This window comes from Lampetra planeri, chromosome 11, assembly GCF_965212315.1.
Source record: "Lampetra planeri chromosome 11, kcLamPlan1.2.h2, whole genome shotgun sequence".
Classification (NCBI taxonomy): Eukaryota; Metazoa; Chordata; class Hyperoartia; order Petromyzontiformes; family Petromyzontidae; genus Lampetra; species Lampetra planeri.
The window spans coordinates 12922227-12944168 of record NC_136117.1 but is presented as its reverse complement, the minus strand read 5'-3'; the positions used below and the strand labels follow the sequence as shown (position 1 = coordinate 12944168).

General features: G+C 46.2%; 1 protein-coding gene across 2 annotated transcripts in view; it reads right to left on the bottom strand.

Annotated features, from left to right (window-relative positions):
* Window positions 1-2283: 2283 nt before the first annotated feature.
* The window catches only part of LOC144721332 (metabotropic glutamate receptor 8-like), a 118243-nt gene continuing 98584 nt past the window's right edge, over window positions 2284-21942 (bottom strand). The window contains exons 11-12 of one of the 2 annotated variants that reach the window (XM_078598873.1): window positions 5909-6158; window positions 2284-2564 (exon numbers count right to left, since the gene is read on the bottom strand). In XM_078598873.1, the coding sequence (XP_078454999.1) occupies window positions 2512-2564; window positions 5909-6158 (303 nt within the window). In that variant the 3' untranslated portion in view covers window positions 2284-2511. The remainder of the gene's footprint in view (window positions 2565-5908; window positions 6159-21942) is intronic. The other variant, XM_078598874.1, reaches the window with a different exon arrangement.

Below are 21942 nucleotides of genomic sequence, written 5' to 3'. Positions count from 1 at the left end.
ACAAACTGAAATAAAAAAAACGGAAGTAAAATTACTTTATCGGTATCGAGGCTCCCACAAGGCCAAGTGGGAGGGCGTGTGGAACGGTTTGGCACCAGTTATCGAACAGTGCGGTCATGTCGCTTAAGCACTCTGCGGTGAGTTCAACGTCTTTAAAAACAGCAGCGCTACATCTCTCGAAATAACATTGAACGCTGAACCGCTCGCACGTTCTGAGATTCAGTGGTGAACTTGCAGACGTCTCGGGACAGGAAAGGGTTAACGACACACGTTACAATCCAACACCACATCGAAGGGAGATAGCGAGTTTGTCAATGAACCACTGGCATTGATGTCACACGTAAACTTTGTTTCCTTCCTCCTGTCAGACACCACACGGTTGAGAGCCGTTCTCCAAGGTCTTCACTTACAGATTGTTCCACCACCATCTCGACTTACATCTTCCTCTTGGTTGGTGAGCCCCGACTCCAAAGCCCATCAGGTTGGGGCCGTCATTTCAAAGGCGGGTTTGCAATAAAATTAAGTTGTGAAACCAGTTAAAGAGTGGTGTGGGGGGGACACGCGGCAAAGGAGACGTGCGTTTGTCGTGGCTTTAGAGAGCAGTGCATCACGTTGTGAGCAGCGATGACCGATCTCGGAATCACCCCCCCCCCCCAAGCATGATGCAAGTCCCGAATTTGTAAACCTCGACGCGTTGGCAGACGCTTCACTGCCACAATTCTGAGCAAAGCGCAAAAAAAATGCTAGCGTTTTACAAGACTCTGTCGATCTCCTCTGCATTTATTAAAAAAGAAAACTTTACAGTCCACAGCTGCCTGGTTGTGCACACAGTGTCAGGCGGGGTAAAACGAGGTGGAAGATGCAATCTCTGAGGCCCTCCCGGTTTATTTCCCCCCCCACTTTTCAGGCATCGTAATGGACATGCAGGCGCAGGAATCGTGCATTAGCTGTACACATGGCAACGCTGCTCGGTTATATCTCTGTCATTGACCTTCTGTTTTTTTGTACGATTTGCTATTAGGGTTATTGAGCAAATGAAATACCTTGCGCTCTGTTACGGGATTCCTTTAAACGACACTTATTGTGAAGTGCCGGGTCGCTGCGATTGTCGCGGAAATCAGTAATGACGCGATCGCCTCTCGTGATACATTGTGGACCTAAAAGCTGGAGGACAAAAAAAAGCCCCATTCCTTTCAATTCGCCCGAGATCACAGTGCATTAAGATTACAATTGGTGAAATTTAGGGTCGCATTCCACAGACATTTTCCCACAAGCACAATCCAAACCATTTTTTTATTTGCAGATTTTGATAAAACTCCATTTTATTAGAAATAAACTTTATGTCTGTATAAAAAAAAAATTGCATGCGTCCTTCTAGTATATCTTTTCCGAAATTCATTCTCCAAGTTACAGAACACGAGAGATATACCGAGTCATTTAGCCCATTAGAACACACCAGACTGGACTTTGTTGCAACATTCACAGATAGGGCAGATGTTATGCATTTTTTCTTATTTTTAATTATTTTTTTTACCTCTTCCCCCCCCTCTCCTGCACTACCCCCTTCTTAATTTCAGGAAACCACAACAATTTCTCCCCTCCCCCCCCCAATGTTAGGCTGATAAATGGAACGACTTGACATCAACACAATGAGCAAAACGAGAGAAAGAGAGAGTAGGGGGGGGGGAGAGAACAAGAGATATAACAGAAGGCAATGCAAACATTTAAGAGCAGCCTCTTGATTCCGTTTCGACATTTGCCGGCGCTGCGTTTGTATCCATCGCGCACACAAACACACACACGAGCGCGCGCGTGGATTAACCAAAGCGATGCTTTCGTGCGCTTCCTTAATTTTGTTGATGTCGTTGTCGTTGCTGTTACTTAATCACTCCTTTATTTATTTCGCTTTTCCAAAATCTCCTTTGGAAATATCATTTCATCCCACACAGCCCCCCCCACCTCCCCCACTTTTTTTTTTTACAAATCCCGCGCCGTCGGGGCGAGCGAGACGCTCCGTGCCGTCGGCGCTGGCAAGCGGCGTCGCTGCTTTGTGCTGTGCTGCGACGCTTACAAAAAGATGCCTCTCCGAAAGAAAGGGACAACCCACACCTCTTCGCCACCGAAGGCCTCTAATTAAAGACGATTCACGGCCATCATGCACCACCTCCCACCCCTGCCCACACCCGCCCCGTTCATCCAATGCCCTCTTCTTCGCCGCCGCCACCACCAGCAACTCTTCCTGCTAAGGGCACCCCCCCCGCCACCACCACCACCCCTCCTCCCTCTGTCCCAGCTTCACGGCGTCTCCTCGCGTTCCGTGCACCAGCGCGGCGGTCTTGAATGCCCTCCTCCCCACGCCTTGGTTGCTGGATAGTCTCATCTGCGAGCCCAGACTCTTGCGCGGCATCCCGATTTAGCAGTCTGCTGATACGGCAGCTTTTCCCATAATGCCCTGCCCAGCGTGGTGGTGGTGATGGGGAGGGTAGCGGTGCCAGCGGTCCCGGGAGCCTTTTACATGAGATGGTTGCTGTAGCTGATGTATGTTGTTTTTGTGCAAGAAGCTGCTGCATTCCGAGGGGAGGCAGGGACGTAGGGGCAGGGCAAAACAAAAAAACGCAAAGAGAGATGTGCTATAAAAGGAACTATAGGAAGTAGATTCGAGATAAATGTTCATTGCCGGGTTTTCTTTCCTGCATTATGTTTTCTCTCCAAATTGTTCCAGGTTTTTTTTTTTACACGTTTAGTCCGTGATGCTTGTTTCATTTTTAAAATGATGTGTTAATGTCAATTTTTTTGCGTGTGTTAGACACGTGTTATCGTCGTAGGTTTCAATTAACACCAGATTGACTTCTCCTGTTAGCACGAAGCTTCCGTCCTATAAGCACAAAGCGGGCTCGATTCAGATATTAATTTTGAACACAAATTGACAATCTGGAATGTTATGTGTTTTGTTTCGCCAAAGGCGTAATGAGGCACACGTTACTTTCTGAACGTAGCACGAGGAGTCGAAGTGCAACTCAACTGGACGTTACATTTTTTTTGGTCAGCTCGCTTTCCTATCGCGTTAAAAAGAAAATGTGTACAGAATGCGAAGCACAGACGAATGAAAACACGCACGCGCACACACACGCACACGCGCGCACATTACACATGGGGTAGCTAACACTAATTGTAAGTCTTGACTTTAAGGCTTTCGTGACTGCAGGAATTCATATTCTTTGGGTCTTTCGGTGAAGCCACGTAGATATATAATTTTTATATATAATTTTTATATATCTATTTGGCTTTACCGAAAGACTCAAAGAATACTAATTGTAAGCTTGAGCTGTATAAACAAACCACTTAGACATACAAAGGCGCACACATACTCATAAATAGGTGACACCCACGGAGGCTCTTCCCCAAATTAGGCGCCGGTCGTAAACACGGCGACAGTTAACGTTGCATTTCGAACTTCCTGTATTTTAGACTCGGAGGAGGCCATTTATCGTGAAGTGGCAGCAGATGCACAAATCATCGCTGGCCTACTTTCCTGGACGTTGCGAGCGCAATGCCGACTCGATGAGCAGCGCCGGTTTTTTTCTCGGCGTGTGTGCGTGGATTCCCACCCCGCCCCTCCTCCCCGGAACAACGAGACTTCTCTCTAAAGGTTGTCCGCAGCCCGACAGAGAACTTCCATGAAATCTATGAGCCGGATTGCTCATGACAGCCTGACCAAGCGCACGAGGACTGAGCGAAGTCGGCGACGCGTCTGTGGAGAGGCTTCCATTGCGCGTCAGTTGATTCGCAGGGCTGTGTGCGAGCTGAGCGAGCCGCCGTTTAGGACCCCAAGGAGATCGACCGGGTCACTCACTCATTAACCAAATAGCAATGCGCAAAAACATATTGGCTTAAACTTAGGCGCTTGTAAGAATATGAACTAAACGTAATTGTTCTAAATGAACAATAAGAAATAGGTCTAATTGGTCTGTTACCTCAAATTATTTCAGACAACTTACATGAATTAATTCTGAATATTATCCAGAATATAATGTCTGTAGTCACGTGACAGACCACCCACAACTCATCTCTGCTTAGGGCCGTCAATGGGCTGGCACCAGCACTGAGTTCGTGTCTCAGCCGGGTGGGAAGTGCGTGTGTATCGCTATCGCAAGGTTGTTACGAGCTAAAATCCTGGCCGCAGGGCGACACAACTTTGTGGGAAGTCAACTGCGGTTAATAATAATTGTACAATCATAATTTACATCGCAAGGTTAATACTAGCAGCATCTCCAGATGCTGTAATGGAACAGCGAAATGTCCTGTCCGGCTTTTAGCAATATTTGTCCCCCATTGTATAAATAATAAATGGCCTATCCGGGAAAACCCTGACGGAGTCTCAAGATAATTTTTCAGGAGGGTCCTGCTAGTGGGAATTCTTGGCACACTCCACTAAGTGAGCGTTTGACTTGTGGAATGCCTACGAAGTGGCCCCAGCTTGTAAAGAGGAGACGATCATTTCCCCCGCGCTTGTTTTAGTTAGGACACCACTTTCACTTTAGTTAATGGATAAATGATTCATGCGCGAATGCATGCAACGGCTCATTCAGTCATTCAATTTGGAGGCCGTCGAGGACTGCGTGTGGGTGGCGAGTCCTACTTTCTGTCTGCGTCTGCGTGATGACACTCTCATCAGTCAGGCGGCGAGTAACTTGGCTCACGGCCATCAATCCACATCGCGAAGTTTTTCGACGGGCGATCTCGCGTGCGATACTTGAGGTCTATGCGGGTGCGTGCGCTGAGTGGGCCCTCACAAATGTTCGACACGGAGAAACAGTCTCTTATCTACGCAGACGGTGGGGTGGGTGGGCACCACGTCTGTCAGTGCACCCAGAACTGGCTCATAAGCTACACGCATGAACTGCCACCGTGAAAAATTTTGCGTAAAGTTATTTTCACAATTTGCAAAGCTTAATATATATAAAGCGAACATTATTTTCCATTGAAGGCCGTTGTCTGTCACGTAAAATTCCTTTAAATTATTTCTTCCCCCCCTCCCACCTCCTACAAATTTAGATAACAATAATTAAATAACAATGCATAGCACTTAATCAATTCACTGCTGAATGGAGGATTTCCCATGCCATGCCGGTCGTAGGGGCCTGCTTGAGGGTGTACTTCACGAGTTGAGGGATCACTCGCAGCTGACGTTAAGTCATTTCCGGGGATTGAACTCAGGTTCGGTGCTCAGTGCGTGATGTACTGTGCGCACCGTTGGAAAGTCGATCAGTTGACGGACTACAGATTACAGAATCTGTTAAAGATGACCTTTATGAATGTGGAGACAGAATGGGGCTCCAGGTTAGATAACACCTCGCCCCGCGGTGGTGAGGTGGCGAGATGTTAACTACCTCGCCTGGTATACAGGAGGTCGTGGGTTCGATCCCGACCCTTACGATTGCCTGAATATTTAGATTTTGCGTTTCTCTCTCCCCATGGCCACGTGGATTTTTATCCGAGTCCTCCGGGTTTTCCCCTCCACATTTAGAATCAACACGGATTTAGAGTATTTGTCCGCTATATATTTCCAAGCGATGAGCCACTTTGTTGTTGAGCTATCACTTGCGGCCAGTTCGCTTCTGAAAAAGAGCTGTGGAGTTCAGTGGGCCTTACCCGGTAAAATAATAAAAAATAGCTTATAGTTTCAGTTTTAAATTTACTTTTACCCATAATTCCCTTCTGTGGCACACAATGAATTTGTGTTCCCACGGAAGCAGCCCGCGTTTGTCGACGCACAGCGCAAGTTAATTCCAACTCTCAGAGCCAGTGCAACTTTGCCGATGGGCAGAGCCACCGTGGCGCGCATGGTTCAGGCGCGAGTGAGGGAGGGGGGGGGAGGCGACGGTGTTTTTGTGCGGGCGGCACTCACAGCTGTTCTCGAGGCTTTCGCAGAGCTCCGTCTTGGCCTCTCCGTTGGGCCGGTCGTTGGTCTTCCCGCCCGTCAGCTTGTTGGACATGGTGGCGGCCGTCACCACGGCCTTGAAGGAGCGCTTGCGTTTCTGCACGTTCTGCTCCGGGTGGAAGAGGATGATGTGCACCTTGGGCATGTAGAGCATTCCCAGAGCCACCGAGGCACTGAGGCTCATGGACACGGTGAGCGTCGTCGTCTGGATGTACACCTGCCCACACGGCAAAGACAACGGGCGTCAAACGCGCACGGAGCAGCGACCTCCTCGGACTGGCGGTGCAGTCGCGTTATGTAACCCCGGGGGAGCCGCGGTGTGTCTACTGGTTAGATCACAGATGCACAGTGACCCGTGAAGTCGCTTCAGCTCACAGATCTCTCTTGCAGGGATGTAGCCACACTGTGGAAGTTGGGGTGGTGCGACTAGGGAGTGGTTCCCAGTGGATACTGGGTAGATTACAGAGAGGATAGGTGAAGTTCGCCCTCATTTCGTCACAGATAAGAGTAGCTACAGTGCACTATGATGACATTAAATCTACGCAGCTACTGGCTACTGACTCAGTTCTGAGAATTCTGTTCGTGCACTGCCGTGTATGGCAATGTTCCCTCATCAGCATCGATCGAAGGCAGAAAAACTAGGTAATCAAAAATTTCAGGATTTTTTTCCCCTCTCAGAATATTGTGGATGTCTCTCAGCCCTCTTCTTGCTGACTGAACTCTGGGTGTCGTGCCATTGCCTGTCTCCGTAACCTGCTCTCCTCCATCCTGCAAACGTGTCCTCACCATTTACTCGTCGCTCGCCCTTAACGATGCATATTTTATTTGTATGCTCGTCTTTAATTTTAATTGGCACTCTCCCTAGCAGGGGAACATACGTGTACACGTACGTAAACACACAGGGCATTTCTCGTAATTAGAATATGCACTCTCCACATCATGCGGAACAAATGTCAAGATTGCCCATATAATCTGAGCAGACTGTTGGGGCAAGTGCTGGGAGCGAGCACGTATGAAGGCCGGCGCGGCACACGAGGTGGTAGGTAGCCAGCACCACGCCCGGCCGCCTTTGTCTCCCCAGTGGTAATGTTTACACACCATACTAGGTGCTCATTTGAAGCTGAGTCGACCTAGGAGAGGACGAATACCGGTTCAGATAATCATCACTAATCATACAGGACACACGCACGCACGATCTCAATCTTAATTTGAATCAGCTGCTGTTTGTGTCATCACGTGGGACTTGCAGTCATCAAAAGCAATCATCAAAAGCATGCATCAAGTAATGATTTAATTTTTCTTTGAGATGAGGTAAATTGGTGAAGTCACAAAGATACACTGTGCTAGGATGCATGGAATGACACTCGCTTTTAAATTGAACACACACACACACACCTGGTTAGATAATGTCACTTATTAAATCAAGCGCACATCTGGACAGTCCAGTATGATTTCCGTGGAGTGCACACCTGCACCGTGTGTCACGTGGTACATCTATAGATACCCCAACTGACCGCTAATGCACTTATCACTTGAGTCTTGCATTCGATTTGTTACACGGATGTATGTGTGCATGTTGAACTTCTTTCGCACCGCACGTAGCCGACCGTGATAATCGGAGGGGGTACTGTTTTAGCCAGCTACCTGGCTATTTTTATTTAAGTGAGATCCGAGGTGCCTAAGTATAGCAGCAACAACAAAACAAAATATACAACTAAAATATATATTCAGTTCAAGGTCCTTCAGGAATATTTCACAATTAACGAATGAGGTATTTGCTTCTAGATTTGAAGTTTTCGTGACTGCAAGGATCCATACTCTTTGGTTCTTTCGGTAAAGTCACGTAGGTGAAAATTTGTACTACAGTAATTTTGTTTTGCTGTGGTTGTCCCACCTGATGACGGAAGCTTGTGTTGCCTCCGAAACGTCGTGATTTAGTTTTTATTTTATTTTATTTTCACCTACGTGACTTTACCGAAAGAACCAAAGAGTATGAGGTATTTGCTTTTCAACAGGAGATTAAATATGGTGAAAACGAATGGCTCCATACTTTACAGAGAGGTAAGGGGGTTGTTCACCCTCCTCTGCTGCCTCCACTGTCTGAAATGCCCGGCCGTCCCCCAGCCATCCGTGTTGCCAACTCCCTTCCCCTGATCAAGTCCAGGCTCAAAACTCTTCCGTTTCCTCAGCCTGTGACACATTGTATCTTTTTCTATGAAGTAGCTATACCCACAATTTATGTGCAGCGCCTTGAGAAGTGGTCACATTTAGGCGATATCATCATCATCATCATCAGCCATGGTCAATCCACTGCTGGGTGAAAGCCTCGCAATCTTTTGACGTAGCCATCCACCTGGCCACCTGCACCCCAAGCCGACTTCATCGCTTCATCTCCTCATCGGTGGTTGCTCACGCAAACGCGTTCCCAATCCATTCTTCAGACATCATACGAAATCCAGCCTGCGTTGTGTTGTGCAGTACGTAGTCTTGTACGAGAGGGTCGCGGCTACACAATCGAGTTGTGGATAACCCTGCTCTGGACCACCTGGCAGTACCGCAAAGGGCCTTCTGAAAACAATGAAGCTGTCAACAGTCATTGCATTGCCACGCTTGATCACCGAATGGCTCGCAGAGCGTGACCCAGTAGAATGCCCCCAGCAGTGAATGAGTGAGTGCCTCAAGCGCCGCATGACCGAGCGGCTCGCGTAAAAAAATTAACTACGAGCGAGCAGCTGCAAAGGTCAAGGGGTCAACTGGTATCTAAATGTGATTCAACTTTCCGCGGTCATGCACTTTGCAAAACGCTGCGGCTTTCTCTGGCAGAGTGTTGCGCCCGCTGAAAGGCACACGGGTTGTTATTTCGTGACGACCACAAGCTGAAGGCGCAGCCCTGCAATTGCTCGCTCGCGACACCGCTGGCGACAGCTGCATATTGGGGTGCGATTCGTGTTTTTGTGTCGTCACGTTCGGCGTAGCTTGACACTCGGCAGCACGGTGCGGTGTGGCTTTAAGAGCAGGGAACGTGCTTGACTTGTCATTATCGTTATCATCAACAGCTTTGGTCAATTTGGAACTAAACTAAAACTATTTATTATTTTTTTATTATTGGGTTACATCGTAGAAATATAAATATGTCGTCAATAACCCTCCACCACTATCCGACAGAGCCAATTAGTAAGGTTTGTCACGTAAACAAAACGTGGCAATTAGTTACTGCTCCAGCACACCGGTGCGTTGGAGAGCAAAAAACAACATTTACAATTCCAGTACGAAGTTTCGCTGGCGATAACAACAACCAGCTTCATCAGGCGGTAGCCAGAACTGTGAAAAAGTCTTCCTGTTTTGGTCTTAAATAGAGGAATAAATGTGAGGTCATCACTGTGAGCCTTGTTATATTCATGCGATCTAACAAAAAAACTTTTATTATGGATATTGAGCACGAAAGCCGACGTGTTAAACTGACTATACGCACTGTACACAATTGTATTTTTATTTCACAAGGTAAGGCCCACCGAGCTATTGTAGCTCTTTTTCAGAAGCGACCTGGCAATCGCAAATGATTGCTCAACGAAGTGGCCTTTCATGTGGAAATCTACTGCAGCCAAATACTCTAAACGCACGTTGATAAATCCAATGCTGGATTAAGGCCTCTCTAAGCCACCACCAACTCTCATGCTCATGCAATGTAATGATCCACCCAGCAACTGCTCATGACATGATTTCACTTGCTTGTCTTATTAATTATTTAGAATTATAAATATAATATTAGTTACTGAGCACAGGCCTAAAGTCCCTAGATGACCCAGCAGCCAGCATCGCACCTAATGATTGTGCAAAAAATTATAAAGTATTTTTGTTTTAATTCAGAAAGGTTATACGAACTCTGGAAGGGGGGGGACGGGGACGGGGGAAGACTGCGCCAGGGAATTATAAAGTGGAGCAGCACGAGGAGAGAATCGGTGCTGTGAGCTGCAGCATGGTGGTAGAGCGGGTGACAGTTGTTGTGACCTGCAGTGTAGGTTGTTTAAACTTCACATTTACTACTTCTATTTTACCAAGTAAGTTTCCCACTGAGCTACGTAGCTTTCTTTCAGAAGTGACCTGGCCACAAATGATAGCTCACCGAAGTAGCTTATCGTTGTGTGGAAATGTATAACAGCCAAATACTTCGAAATGCACATTTCTAAATGTGGACGGAAAACGAGAGAACCTTGGAGACAAATCTACGCGGCCACGGGGACACCACGCAAACTCCAAATATACAGGCATCAGGGTCGGGATCGAACCCAAGACGTCCTGTATACCAGGCGAGGTGGTTAACATCTCACCACCGTGTGGTGATTGAGTGAGTGAGCGTGAGTTGTGACCTGCAGTGTGGTGGTCGAACAGAGTACGGACGAGACGAAACATTCAGTCCGCACGGATGGAGGAATCGACACGTGACGTTCATGGCAAGGGTTAACCACGGTAGTAGCAATAGACGAGTGATAATGAGGTGAGGTGGCTGGCTACTGGTGGAGGGAGCGACTGCAGTGAATGAATGAGTGCTGGATCATCAATCAACCCGACTTGCTTTACGTTGATGCACTGTGAAAGGCACATGGACATTCTTTGCACTGAGCGCGATTGGGATGTAATTAGTATTTTTAATTGTCACGCTAAGCTGTTTTCCCTCCACCCCCCATCCCCACCCTTAGCGACACAAGTGCTGTGCGGTTTAAAGAGACGGCATTGTGAATCTACTTGTATTCGGCATTACATGTCTGAGCCTAATTCTCTTTCCACCATAATCATGGAAATTATTTCATTAATTCTGGGTAGCAATGGGACACTTATGCGGATTTTGTGTGAGTAATAATTAATCAGTAATCACAGCTGACAGACACTAAGATTAATTAAATAGATTATTCATTCCTAATTGACCTTCATTGGCTTTCTGTTGGAGATCGAGTTATGAAACGCCGCCCAACCTTTTTTTTTTTCTCACGAGGATTTAACTCTTGACAAGATCACGGCAAGTACAATTTCTTTTTCTCGAAACAAATCGGGATCATTCACCTTAACGCAGAGGCAAACAGGTGCGGGTTGGGATACTTTCCCCGAGAGCGATTTGATCACGAAAATCAATATACACCCACCCATGCGCCTCAGGGAGAAATGAAGTCTTCAATCATTTCGTTACAACCCTGCTCTGTGAGATACAGATCTGGTGTGTGTGTGTGTGTGGGGGGGATGACCAAAAAACACACGGACGCTGCCAAAGACAACGTAACGGAGGCTGAAAGGTGCATACAAAAGCGAGCGGCGGTGGTTAAAGGTGGAAAGGTTGGAATGAGACGGAGAGGCGGGAAGAGGAACAACGTGGATCGGAGAACGAGCACCAATCATCGAGAGATAGTATTGGCCGTCGAGGAGAGCGAGAGGGCTTGGGCGGGAGTCATCACGGAGGAGCGATGGTGGCCGACGGGCAAACAACGGCGATGAAATGGTGGTAGCAGATAACGAGCGGCTCAACTCTTTGTCAAAACGACTCCCGAATGGATTCCCTGCAACGTGACGTGAAGCCGATAGCACGCCTGGGATGACATTGGTGAACAGCAGCAGACACAAAAAAATATCGAAAAATACTCAGAAGTTTTTTGTTTTGACCACATCGCCTGCATTGATACGCGCGCCGATATCACTGCACAGTGCACAGATTGCGTGTCGAGGTATTCATGCATTGAGGCCTTTGTGTATTGCGGCGTTTCAGTAGTTTCGCGGCACAGCCTCGAAGCGGTTGTTCCATTCCAGACAGAGGAGCAGTGTTGACGACTCCAAGGGAGTTCTGGTCTCCCATACCTGCCATTGAGATTCTCCATAATTACCAATTACACCCGAATGGCCCACAGAGGCCTATTTCGAGCTCGTAAATGTGCGCGGGAATTGAACGACAAGCCGTACCTGAGCGTGTGGGGGTTGTATTAATGCCACGTTTCCCACTCTCTCTTCCCATTAATTCCATTCCCCGTTCCAAATGACTCGAGATTGCTGCTGCTGCTGCTGCCGCCTCGGTAGCTCGCGTTCGATGAGCGTGGCTGGCAAAGCAGCAAGAGAGGGTGCTGCCTCGATAAAGATTTGTGGGGCAAAACGTCAGACACTGTGTGGAGCAACACTCGGTGCAGGCAAACGACGCATGGGAGAGCTGTACGGCACCAAGTATCGGGACAGATACGTTACCACTGTTGGGAGAAAAATAAATACAAATTTAAACTGGCATTCAATTACTTTCCTGTATTCGTTTAATGACTCGTTGTAAGAAAAAAACGTACTTTGTAAGTATGTCAATAAGTGCAAAACTAAACTTTTTAAATACCTCCCCGCGCCAAACACGTCCCCATAACCAATGGGACACGAGTAGGCCAGGCCTAGATTTCCTCGGTGACCTTACCAGGCCAAGCCGCCATCAACTGGGCCGTGAGGCCTGCCGTAACTGGGCCCCATGGCTCCCTTTCCTGGGGGAGCCATAGGCCTTCACCTGAGTCACCTCTGGAATCAGTCCCTACAACGTGGCGTCAACGGGGAAGACACGCGGTCAAGGGCAATTCCCCCACCACCCCCCACTCTCTCCACCGCTTAGGTCAACTTAAATGATAGATTTCAGCTTCTGGTTGCGTAAACTAGCCGAACGCACCTGCTAATCTTCTTGGTTCTTTCGGTAAAGTCACGTAGAAGGGAAATAATAAAATAATAAAAACAAAACATAATTAAATAATTCTCACGACGTTTCGGCCACAACGCAAGCAGCCGTCCTCAGGTGAAAAACAGGTCTGTTTTTGCTTGCGTTGTGGCCGAAACGTCGTGAGAATTATTTTATGATGTTTTATTTTTATTATTTTATTATTTCCCTTCTACGTGACTTTACCGAAAGAACCAAGAAGATGAATCCCTGCAGTCACGAAAGCTTTAAATCGAAATTTAACGCACCTGTGAACTTGTGCCGCGGCGAAGAGAAGGGAACGGAGCTGTGCGGCTCGAGGAGCATCGCGATAAAGACACGAGCCAGGCCCCAGGCCATTGATGGAACAGCCCAGTGCGGCATGAGTCTGCGTTCTAATGGTCGTGGAAATGTGCCACGAGGCTGCATGTTCCAGGCTGTCCGCCACGAGTTCGAGGCCTTGTTAATGATGAGATAAACACATTTTGAGCACATTTCTTTATTGTCGCCACAGTGCCCAAGTGACCTCCATGCTGTGAAAGTCACTTTAAAAAGACCCACGCTCACGCCTGTCAGGCCAGTATAATGTGCCCAAAATTCATTTGTCGAGAATTGTTGTTTTGTCAAGAACGGAGCTTCAAACTCGTGTCAGACGTGCGACCGTGGTATGCGGCGAGAGGAAAAGAAGATTTGTTTCAGTTTTAGATTTTTTTCCCGTCTCTCTGACAAATTATCCTTATGGCGGTACCCCGGGGTACCAAATAATACAAAATGGCCGAGGCAATTAAATATTTCATTTCTGGGACACTATTTTTCCCAGGGGTGTACTTCACTCCGCGACTGGGGTACCAATCAATCCGAAATCAGTGCCACTCCGCGATGTCGAGATGCAGCGAGGACGATTGCGCCGAAACCCTGAACGCTCGCGGTACGCGCCGTAGCGGTGCATCGTGTACAGCTCGTCGAGATGAGTCGATTACCGTATCGCCGACCATCAACAGACTCAAAATGACTGCATCACGGACATGATGCGAGAGCCGGGGTATTATGGTACCCCAGGGTACAGCCATGAGGTTCAAATAACGTGCGGAGAGGAAAGACATTAGGGGCCACGCGTTTGAAGGCATGGGCGCTAACAACCGTGCCGTTCACGCGTTTTGAAAGCAAAATAAGCAAACACGCAACCATACAATTTCCAACATGAATGCCTCGGGCTGCTTGGCAAAAAATTCGGGCACCCAAGCGAAACAGATCGCAAGAACAGCGCCGGTGCAGCACACACAACCAGGAACGGAGCGTTGTTAAATTCTACCTCCTGGAGCGGCTTTTTCCCAGGAGAAAGTTTGGCTTCAGGTAAAATTTCGGTAAAACCTCTCAGAGCCGGACTCAAGTAAGGCCAGAATTCACGGTAAGCCAGACAGATGGCTACCGTGAGAAACTCACCCCAATAAAGCTCCAGCCAGAACACAGAATACTGTTCATCACGCGCGAGTAACGATAATAAAATATGACTATATTATAATAATTATTCTTTCACCGCTGCTTCATGGCGATGGTAAAGGGACTCGGGATTGAAAGCCTAAAGTAGTGATTTTTTGTGTTTGTTTGGCGTCAGTAAAATGCAAATACTACAATGTAAATAGTTCTCAAATTGTTACTTTGCATTCAGTAAAAGTTTCATTGCGTATGATTACATTTAATTACTTAAGGTACATCAGACATTCCCCCATAACCGAAAAGGCTCTTCTCCAAATGAATGCGAGTGCACGAGGTTTGACTGCATAGCTTTCCAAAAGTTCCACAAACCGCAAAAGACAAATTTCCCTCCGTAGAGCTTGAACAGACTGCTGGGGCAAGTGCTGTTGGTGAGCACCTATGAAGGCCAGTACAGCATACGAGGGGGTGGGTGGCCAACACCACGCCCGGCCACCTTTGTCTCCCTTGCGGTGATGTTTTACACACCTCACCAAGTACTCATTTGAGGCTGAGTCGACCTAGGGGAGGACCGATCGTGGGCGGGAATCGAACTGGGCTCGTCAGGTTCGTAGCGCAGCGCACTAACTGCTACACTACCATAAATCACAAAAGACAAATATCCCCCGAATAACCTGAACACACACATACACGAGTGGAGTTGACCTGGTATCACACGCACAGACACGCACACACAGCACTGCCAATGCTTTACTAATCTGCCTGCCCAAGAGAAGGAGAGATCGTGGCTTTGGTCCCTGAGCTATTAGCCCACAATTATCTTATCGGCACCACGTAGAGTGGTACATGCTAATTATTACTATCTTGAAGGATTCTTTTTTTTAATATCCCGTGGTAGCTTTGCACGAGACATGATTCATTAAAGAAGGGCAACCGTTGTACAATTGGTAGAGAACGTCGTGTTTTTGGAAGAAAAATAACGCGATAAGAACGCGAAGAGAAAGTTGCGTGTTGAAACAGTATTTAAGCTTTGATTTAAAGTCACGTAGAAGGGAAGTAATAAAATAATAAAAATAAAACATAATAAAACATTGTTTTATTATGTTTTATTTTTATTTTTATTATTTTATTACTTCCCTTCTACGTGACTTTACCGAAAGAACCAAGAAGATGAATCCCTGCAGTCACGAAAGCTTTAAATCGAAATTTGATTTAAAGCTTTGATTTAAAGCAGTGTAAAATCACTATAATTAGTTGCTATCTTTGATTTAAAGCTTTCGTGACTGCAGGGATTCATATTCTTGGTTCTTTCAGTAAAGTCACGTAGAAGGGAAATAATAAAATAAGAAAGATATAAAACAATCAAAATTCTCACGACGTTTCGACTGCAACACAAGCAATCATCATCAGGTGTGAAATCCACAGCAAGAATTTTCGAAACGTCGTGAATTTTTTGTTGTTTTATATTTTTATTATTTTATTATTTCCCTTCTACGTGATTTTACCGAAAGAACCAAGAATATAGTATTTAAGCTGATAATGGACACTGCTTATGTTGGACCCTGGTAGCATTTGTCACCCAATGTGGTACCGGTCAACCCCCTCGGCTCATGGGCTACTTTGGATAAGCTCTGCACAAACCGTGGCTGGATGAAGTCCCGTGGCTTCGTGTCAAAAGCGGCGAACGCACAGCAGTCGATGCTTGGACGGGGCATTCAGCCAAAAGCTGACAACGGTTTAGTAATGTTGTTTTCTTTTCCATCACAACAACATTGCCAATACAAGCTGAGAACAAAACAAAGGAACGCCCTACATTATGTAGGCCTTCGGTGTAAAGCCAAGCACGCAACGTAAAACATGAAACAATTAATGGAATGTATAGTAATAGGTTTTTAACCTTTCAACTGGTACAAAAACTGACACCTTTATACAAGGCATCATGTTTGCAATAACCACAACACAAGCAGTCAAAATGCAAACAAAAAGTAACAACTCTGATGATGATAATGATATGCACTGTCCTTGAAGTTGATTGGTCCACACCCGAGACAGCCTTTTGGCGTCATCTAGTCCAACACCAATGGAGACTAGGCTCTAAGAAAAGCTGCCTCGGGTGTGAACCAATCAACTTTAAGGATAGTCCATATCATCATCAGAGTTGTTTCTTTTTGTTTGCATTTTGACTGCTTGTGTTGTGGTTATTGCAAACATGATGCCTTGTATAAAGGTGTCAGTTTTTGTACCAGTTGAAAGGGTAAAAACATATTACTATATTTTGCCACAGGTAAAGGAGGTCTCATAGTATAATGGAATGTACTCAAACATATCTGTATATGAATCCGTCTCCTGGGTGGCTCCGTCACCCAGCCCTCAATGACTATACTTCACCAGCACAGTGCGTGTTGCTTGGAGAACTCCGTCAGAGAGATGACGATCCATCCTGGGAAAACCAGGGCAGCTGGGAAACCCTAAACTGGTGGTTCATTGAGCCGCTGGCCTGAATAAGGTTTATTGACCACCGCCTAGGGTGCCAAAAGCTAATAATAATTTCCTTGAAGCATTCAGCTCTCGATCAGGGAAAAGGTGTGACAGCAAGTTAATTACTCTTTGGTTATTTCGGTAAAGTCACGTCGTTAGAAATAAAATAAAACACAACACGAAGTTTCGATCGCAACACAAGCGGTCGTCATCAGACTGCTTGTGTTGCGATCGAAGCGTCGTGATTTGTTTTATTTCTACTCACGTGACTTTACCGAAATAACCAAAGGGTATGGATTCCTGCAGTAACGAAAGCTTCAAATCAAGAGCAAGTTAATTGTGGTAGTTCTTAGGGGGAATGTCACTCGGAGGGTGCTGTACTTTAGCTAAGGCTAACAATAGAGAACATCGTTTTTGGGAAAAAATAACAAACGTGAGATATTAGACGAGCTGGACCCCCGTTCTGTCTCCACGTTCATAATCGGTCATCTTAATTCCGTCAGCTGATTGGCTTTCCAACGTTGCTTGCAGTAATTCACGCACTGCGCTCTGCACCCTGAGTTCAATTCCCGGAAATGTCGACGTCAGCTGCGAGTGATACCTGAACTCATGCGGATACCTCGCAGAATCAGAATATCAGAATATGTATTTCTACTGGAGGAATCCAAAGAGCGATAAAGCTCTTTTTTTGACAGGCGTCCAGCTAGAGCAGGTGGCCACGTGGGCCATCTCTTCACCGTGGAGAGACGCCAATGAGTTTGTAAACACATTTCCAGGAGGCGAAACTGATCCTTCTTGACTTAACAGCGAAAATCGGGATGGAGCGTGAATATCCTGCTGGCTCTAGGCCTGGGGTTGCTGTGTTTATCACAACAGTCGCATCTGTGCACTCTACAGACGAACGGATAAAAGAATGCAGCGGCAGGTGTGACAAATGACTGTAATCGTGTCAAGCAAACGCATGTTTGCCTGGCACGTGTCTTCGCTTTTTAGGCATGTGGAGTATGCCATTTCAATACGTGTTAGGGGGGGCGGGGAGATTGGGGGCGTTCCATCAGCTACTTTATTTGTATTACTACTACAGCAGCTGCATTTCAACATCATCATCACCAGCCGTTGTCAATCCACAGCTGGATTAAGGCGTTCACAGGCTGCTGCCGCCACCTCTCACAATTCTGCGATGCAATAATCCGCCCAGCCACACCTGCACATGAACTGATTTCATCGCTCCATCTCCCCAGGAGACGTCCTCTCCGACAGACACATTCTATTCCTGGGCATTTCACCTTCACTCTAAAAAGAAATTCAGTGACTGTATTGGCAGTTGCGCACTGGCCGTTTTTTTTATGTGCCGTGTATATATATACATGGTGGGCCAAAAGTCAGGACGTAGATTTATTGTAACAAATCACATAGGGTTATTTAATTTTATTCAGCTAATGTTTAAATTGACTGCCGTTAACATTCGCGCATGCATTACCTCTTTTTTAAAATTAATTGAGGACTTTTCTTTAAGATTACAGGGTGTAATCTTCGAACATTCGTCAATTATGTTTTGTCTCAATTCATTCCGGGCTCATGGTCGAGTTTTGTAAACCAACGGATTGGAGGCGACCCCCCGAGAAGAAGAGAAATACATATATAAATAATGACAACAGATAAAATATTAACTTAAAGAATAAACAATTAAAATGATTTAACCCCAGCGCTAAAATAAATGTCGTAACCCCATGTTTTCTAAATTTTTAGCCACCGTGTATATTTATCCGAGGGTCACATCAACCTTCAATCACCAAACAGGATTTTTTTTGCTCAATCCTATCTCAAATTCCCCAAGCATATTTTCCAGCGAATGCCCCGCGAGAAATTCCATTCTGTGGGCCGATCATATACTCAGATATCACAGTGAGAAGGATTGGCAAACATCTCCGTGTGTACACACACACACACGCGCAGCGCTCGTTGCGGTGGCGGTGCACTGTGTCTATCAAGGCCTCGGTCATCATCCGAGGAAACTCAGCCAGGGAAAGGCTGCCTCTCGAGAATAGCTTTCATGACTCTGGATCGCCGACTGACATCCTACAAAGTTGAACGCTGCGCGATCACGAGGGGTGTTCGTCTGCGCGCTGCGCCTGTCGTGTGCTTTGCGACGAGCGGTGGCTATATGCCAATATACACAATGTTTTCATGATACAATCTTTTTCTCCCTTTCTTCTTATTCTTGCTGCTGCTGCTGCGAATGGCCGTGAAGATTCTGAACCTGAATCTAAGTTTCGATTTAAAGCTTTCGTGACTGCAGGGATTCATCTTCTTGGTTCTTTCGGTAAAGTCACGTAGAAGGGAAGTAATAAAATAATAAAAATAAAACATAATAAAAGAATTCTCACAATTATTTTATTATTTTTATTTATTTTTATTATTTTATTACTTCCCTTCAACGTGACATTACCGAAAGAACCAAGAAGATGAATCTAAGTTGTTTAGCCTGGTGCGAGGGGGGGGGGCCTTCCATCCCACCATCGAGAGATTAGAAGGGACGAGCGTTGTCAGTGTTCTCCGGTGTTATTTTGCGGCCACGGTCGCTGTGCGGGGTTTCCGATGATAGCGTTCGTAGCTCTGAATCCGCGAAAGCCGCCGTTACAAAGTCTCGCACTGCACGACCACGGGAGACGGATTCATCCGAGTGCTAGGGGCTGTCGCGCCAACGGCTGTCACCACCAGTCGACTTTCCGCGACATTTATTTTTTTACGAACTGACGAATTATCGCGACTAAATTTCCACGTAATTTTGCGATTGCAGGTCGCATCTTTTTTTTATCGGCCTGTTTTTTTTTTTTTGACGCTTCGATGTGCTTGAGGTACGAATAAAGATTGCTTGAAAGATCTGCCCGCAGAAACTGAACGAACTCCGGCCTGCCCATACATCTTCGAATCACCGCAACTTCACGAACTGCTATGCTCGTGACGCTATAAGCCCGCAAGAACCTACGACGGCATAGAGCCACCTCGCCGTCAAGATATTAAAAAAGCGTTTTACAAAGCGCTCATTTAATGGGCCTTGCCGAACAGGTTCCGGACAGGGCAATGTCTCTGTGCTGCTTACCTCCACCGTTGGAGTCGTCGTGACAACCCACAATGCAGAACACATGATGAGATCCCACTGGTTACACACAAAGCGCTTGCCCACAAATGAACCACGGTAGTTTGCCGATCTCGTGAAGGAGCACAAATCGTCACGCGAACTCCGATCATCCTCGCAACAGCAGCGGCTCTTGGCTCAGCCATCGAACAAAGACGGTCACAGCATCGCGCGCTTTCAGATGATGCACTTCTGCGGCCATCTGGAAGCCACTAGAGCGATGCACTTTTAAATATAGATTGTGAACTAATTTCTTAACTTATTTTTGTGCTAAAGTTTGTTGTTCTTCCCCCACACCTCCGATTAGCACGATCGGCTACGTATGGTGCGAAAGAAGTTCAACGTACAGCTGTGGCATAGAGCAGTGTTATTCACTCATTTTCAGAGGGGGGACACTTTTGCCGATAAGACATCATCGGTGTGAGCGCCGCCACACGTTTGAAACCATTGGGAGTTTGACAGCAGCACGATGATGATGATGGGGGGTGTTGTCACGTGTTGTGTATTGTCGGGGGCCGCACTAAAGGCTACCAGGGGTCACGGGCCTTGCAATGAAGACCGCTGTTCTAGACAAACAATGTCGCGGATTGTTGATGACTGTCCACTGACTGAAGTTCAGAGGAGGTCTCCGAGAGCTGCACATGGCCACCGAGAACGCCATCGGAACGGCTCGGTGACTGCGCACACGCTGAATGAAATGGGCGATGGCTATTTTTAAAACAATTATTCTTTTTGCGGACATTGCTGCAACCTCATGGAGTGTCACGGGAAAAAATAATGAAAGGATGAGCGTGGAGAGAAAAAAGTTTGATATAATGACAGCGTTGGCGAGTCTCCCGTTCGTTTGAAATGGCTCGCCGCGAAATGACATCCCGACATCTGTGCGCAAATTCCACGGCCGTTTGGGTTCGCAGCGGAAAACGCGTTGACGTTTGTGAAGGCGGCTGTCGTGAGTTGGAGAGGGCTATTGAAACGGGCGATATTCAAGGGCCGTATCTGTGATGACAGTAAACATTCATGTAAAATGTGCAGCCCTGCAATTTCCTGCTCACGTCGATTCTATTAGAAGGGCCTCCACGAGTGGCGGGCTCGCTAGAGGGCTTTAGAGAGATCCCCTCTAAAGTGTATCTTGTACTACTTTTCCATACCGCCCAGACATCTTGGAAGAGGTGGGAGAACCAACCCATTAACCTCATCACACACAGACGACTTGCTAATCAACTATCGGTGATCTACAGATTTTTACTGCTCACGCGTTTGTAATAAAGCTAAAATAGTTGGCCATGCCACCCATCAAAATGTGGGGTTCACAGCTATCATGGCCACTTTTAAGCTCAATTTAGGTGCTTATCTGTATTATTTTCGGACGTTTGTGTTGTTTGGGTCAATGTATTGGACATACGAGCCTCTTTGCAATGAAGCTATGTCCTGTTCAATGAGATATTGATCGCCGCAACCAGTCCAGTAGTTTGGGAGCAGCTTCACATCAGTGACGTTTGGCGAGCATTATGTGAACAAGTTCTCATTGCCCCTTTATCAGAATCAGAATGTGTATTTATACCGGAGGAATCCGATGAGCTATGAATTTATTTTTCACAGATGTCCAGTCGGGGCGAGTAACAACGTTACAACAACAAACAATACAAAGAACACTGTAGGAGTGTATAGTTTCGGAAAGGTAAACAAATTCCCCCATGAAGATGATAAAAAAAGATTTTACTTTACCAAGTAAAGCTGACAGCTATTAGCTTATTTTGTAGAAGCGACCTGGCCGCAAATGATGGCTCAACGAAGTGGCTTATCACGTGCCAATTTATGGCAGCCAAATAATCAAAATAACACTGGTCAACACACTTTTTCTGGCATAAGGTATTCCAACGGTTTTAAGGTAATTTTGGTGTGCTGATTCCAAATCTGGCATCAGTTTTTGTTTATCCCATCAGGTGTCTGAGATATCAAATATTGTATTTTCAATAAAAACTGCAGAAGAAAAATATTAAATAAATGTGGATATCTACATAAAATGATATTATAAACACACTATCCTAAAAACACAGCACCATATTTTTACACTAAAGCAGTCACTGACTCGCAACAACTTGCAATCATAAGTGACAGAGTTAATTTCGGGTAAAATCAATGAAAATGGGGTATGCCGATAGCATAAAAATGAGATGTGATAGAGCAAATCGGAGATCAGATTTGGAATCAGCACTCTGAAATTAATCTAAAACAGCTGCAAAAGTCCAGGCC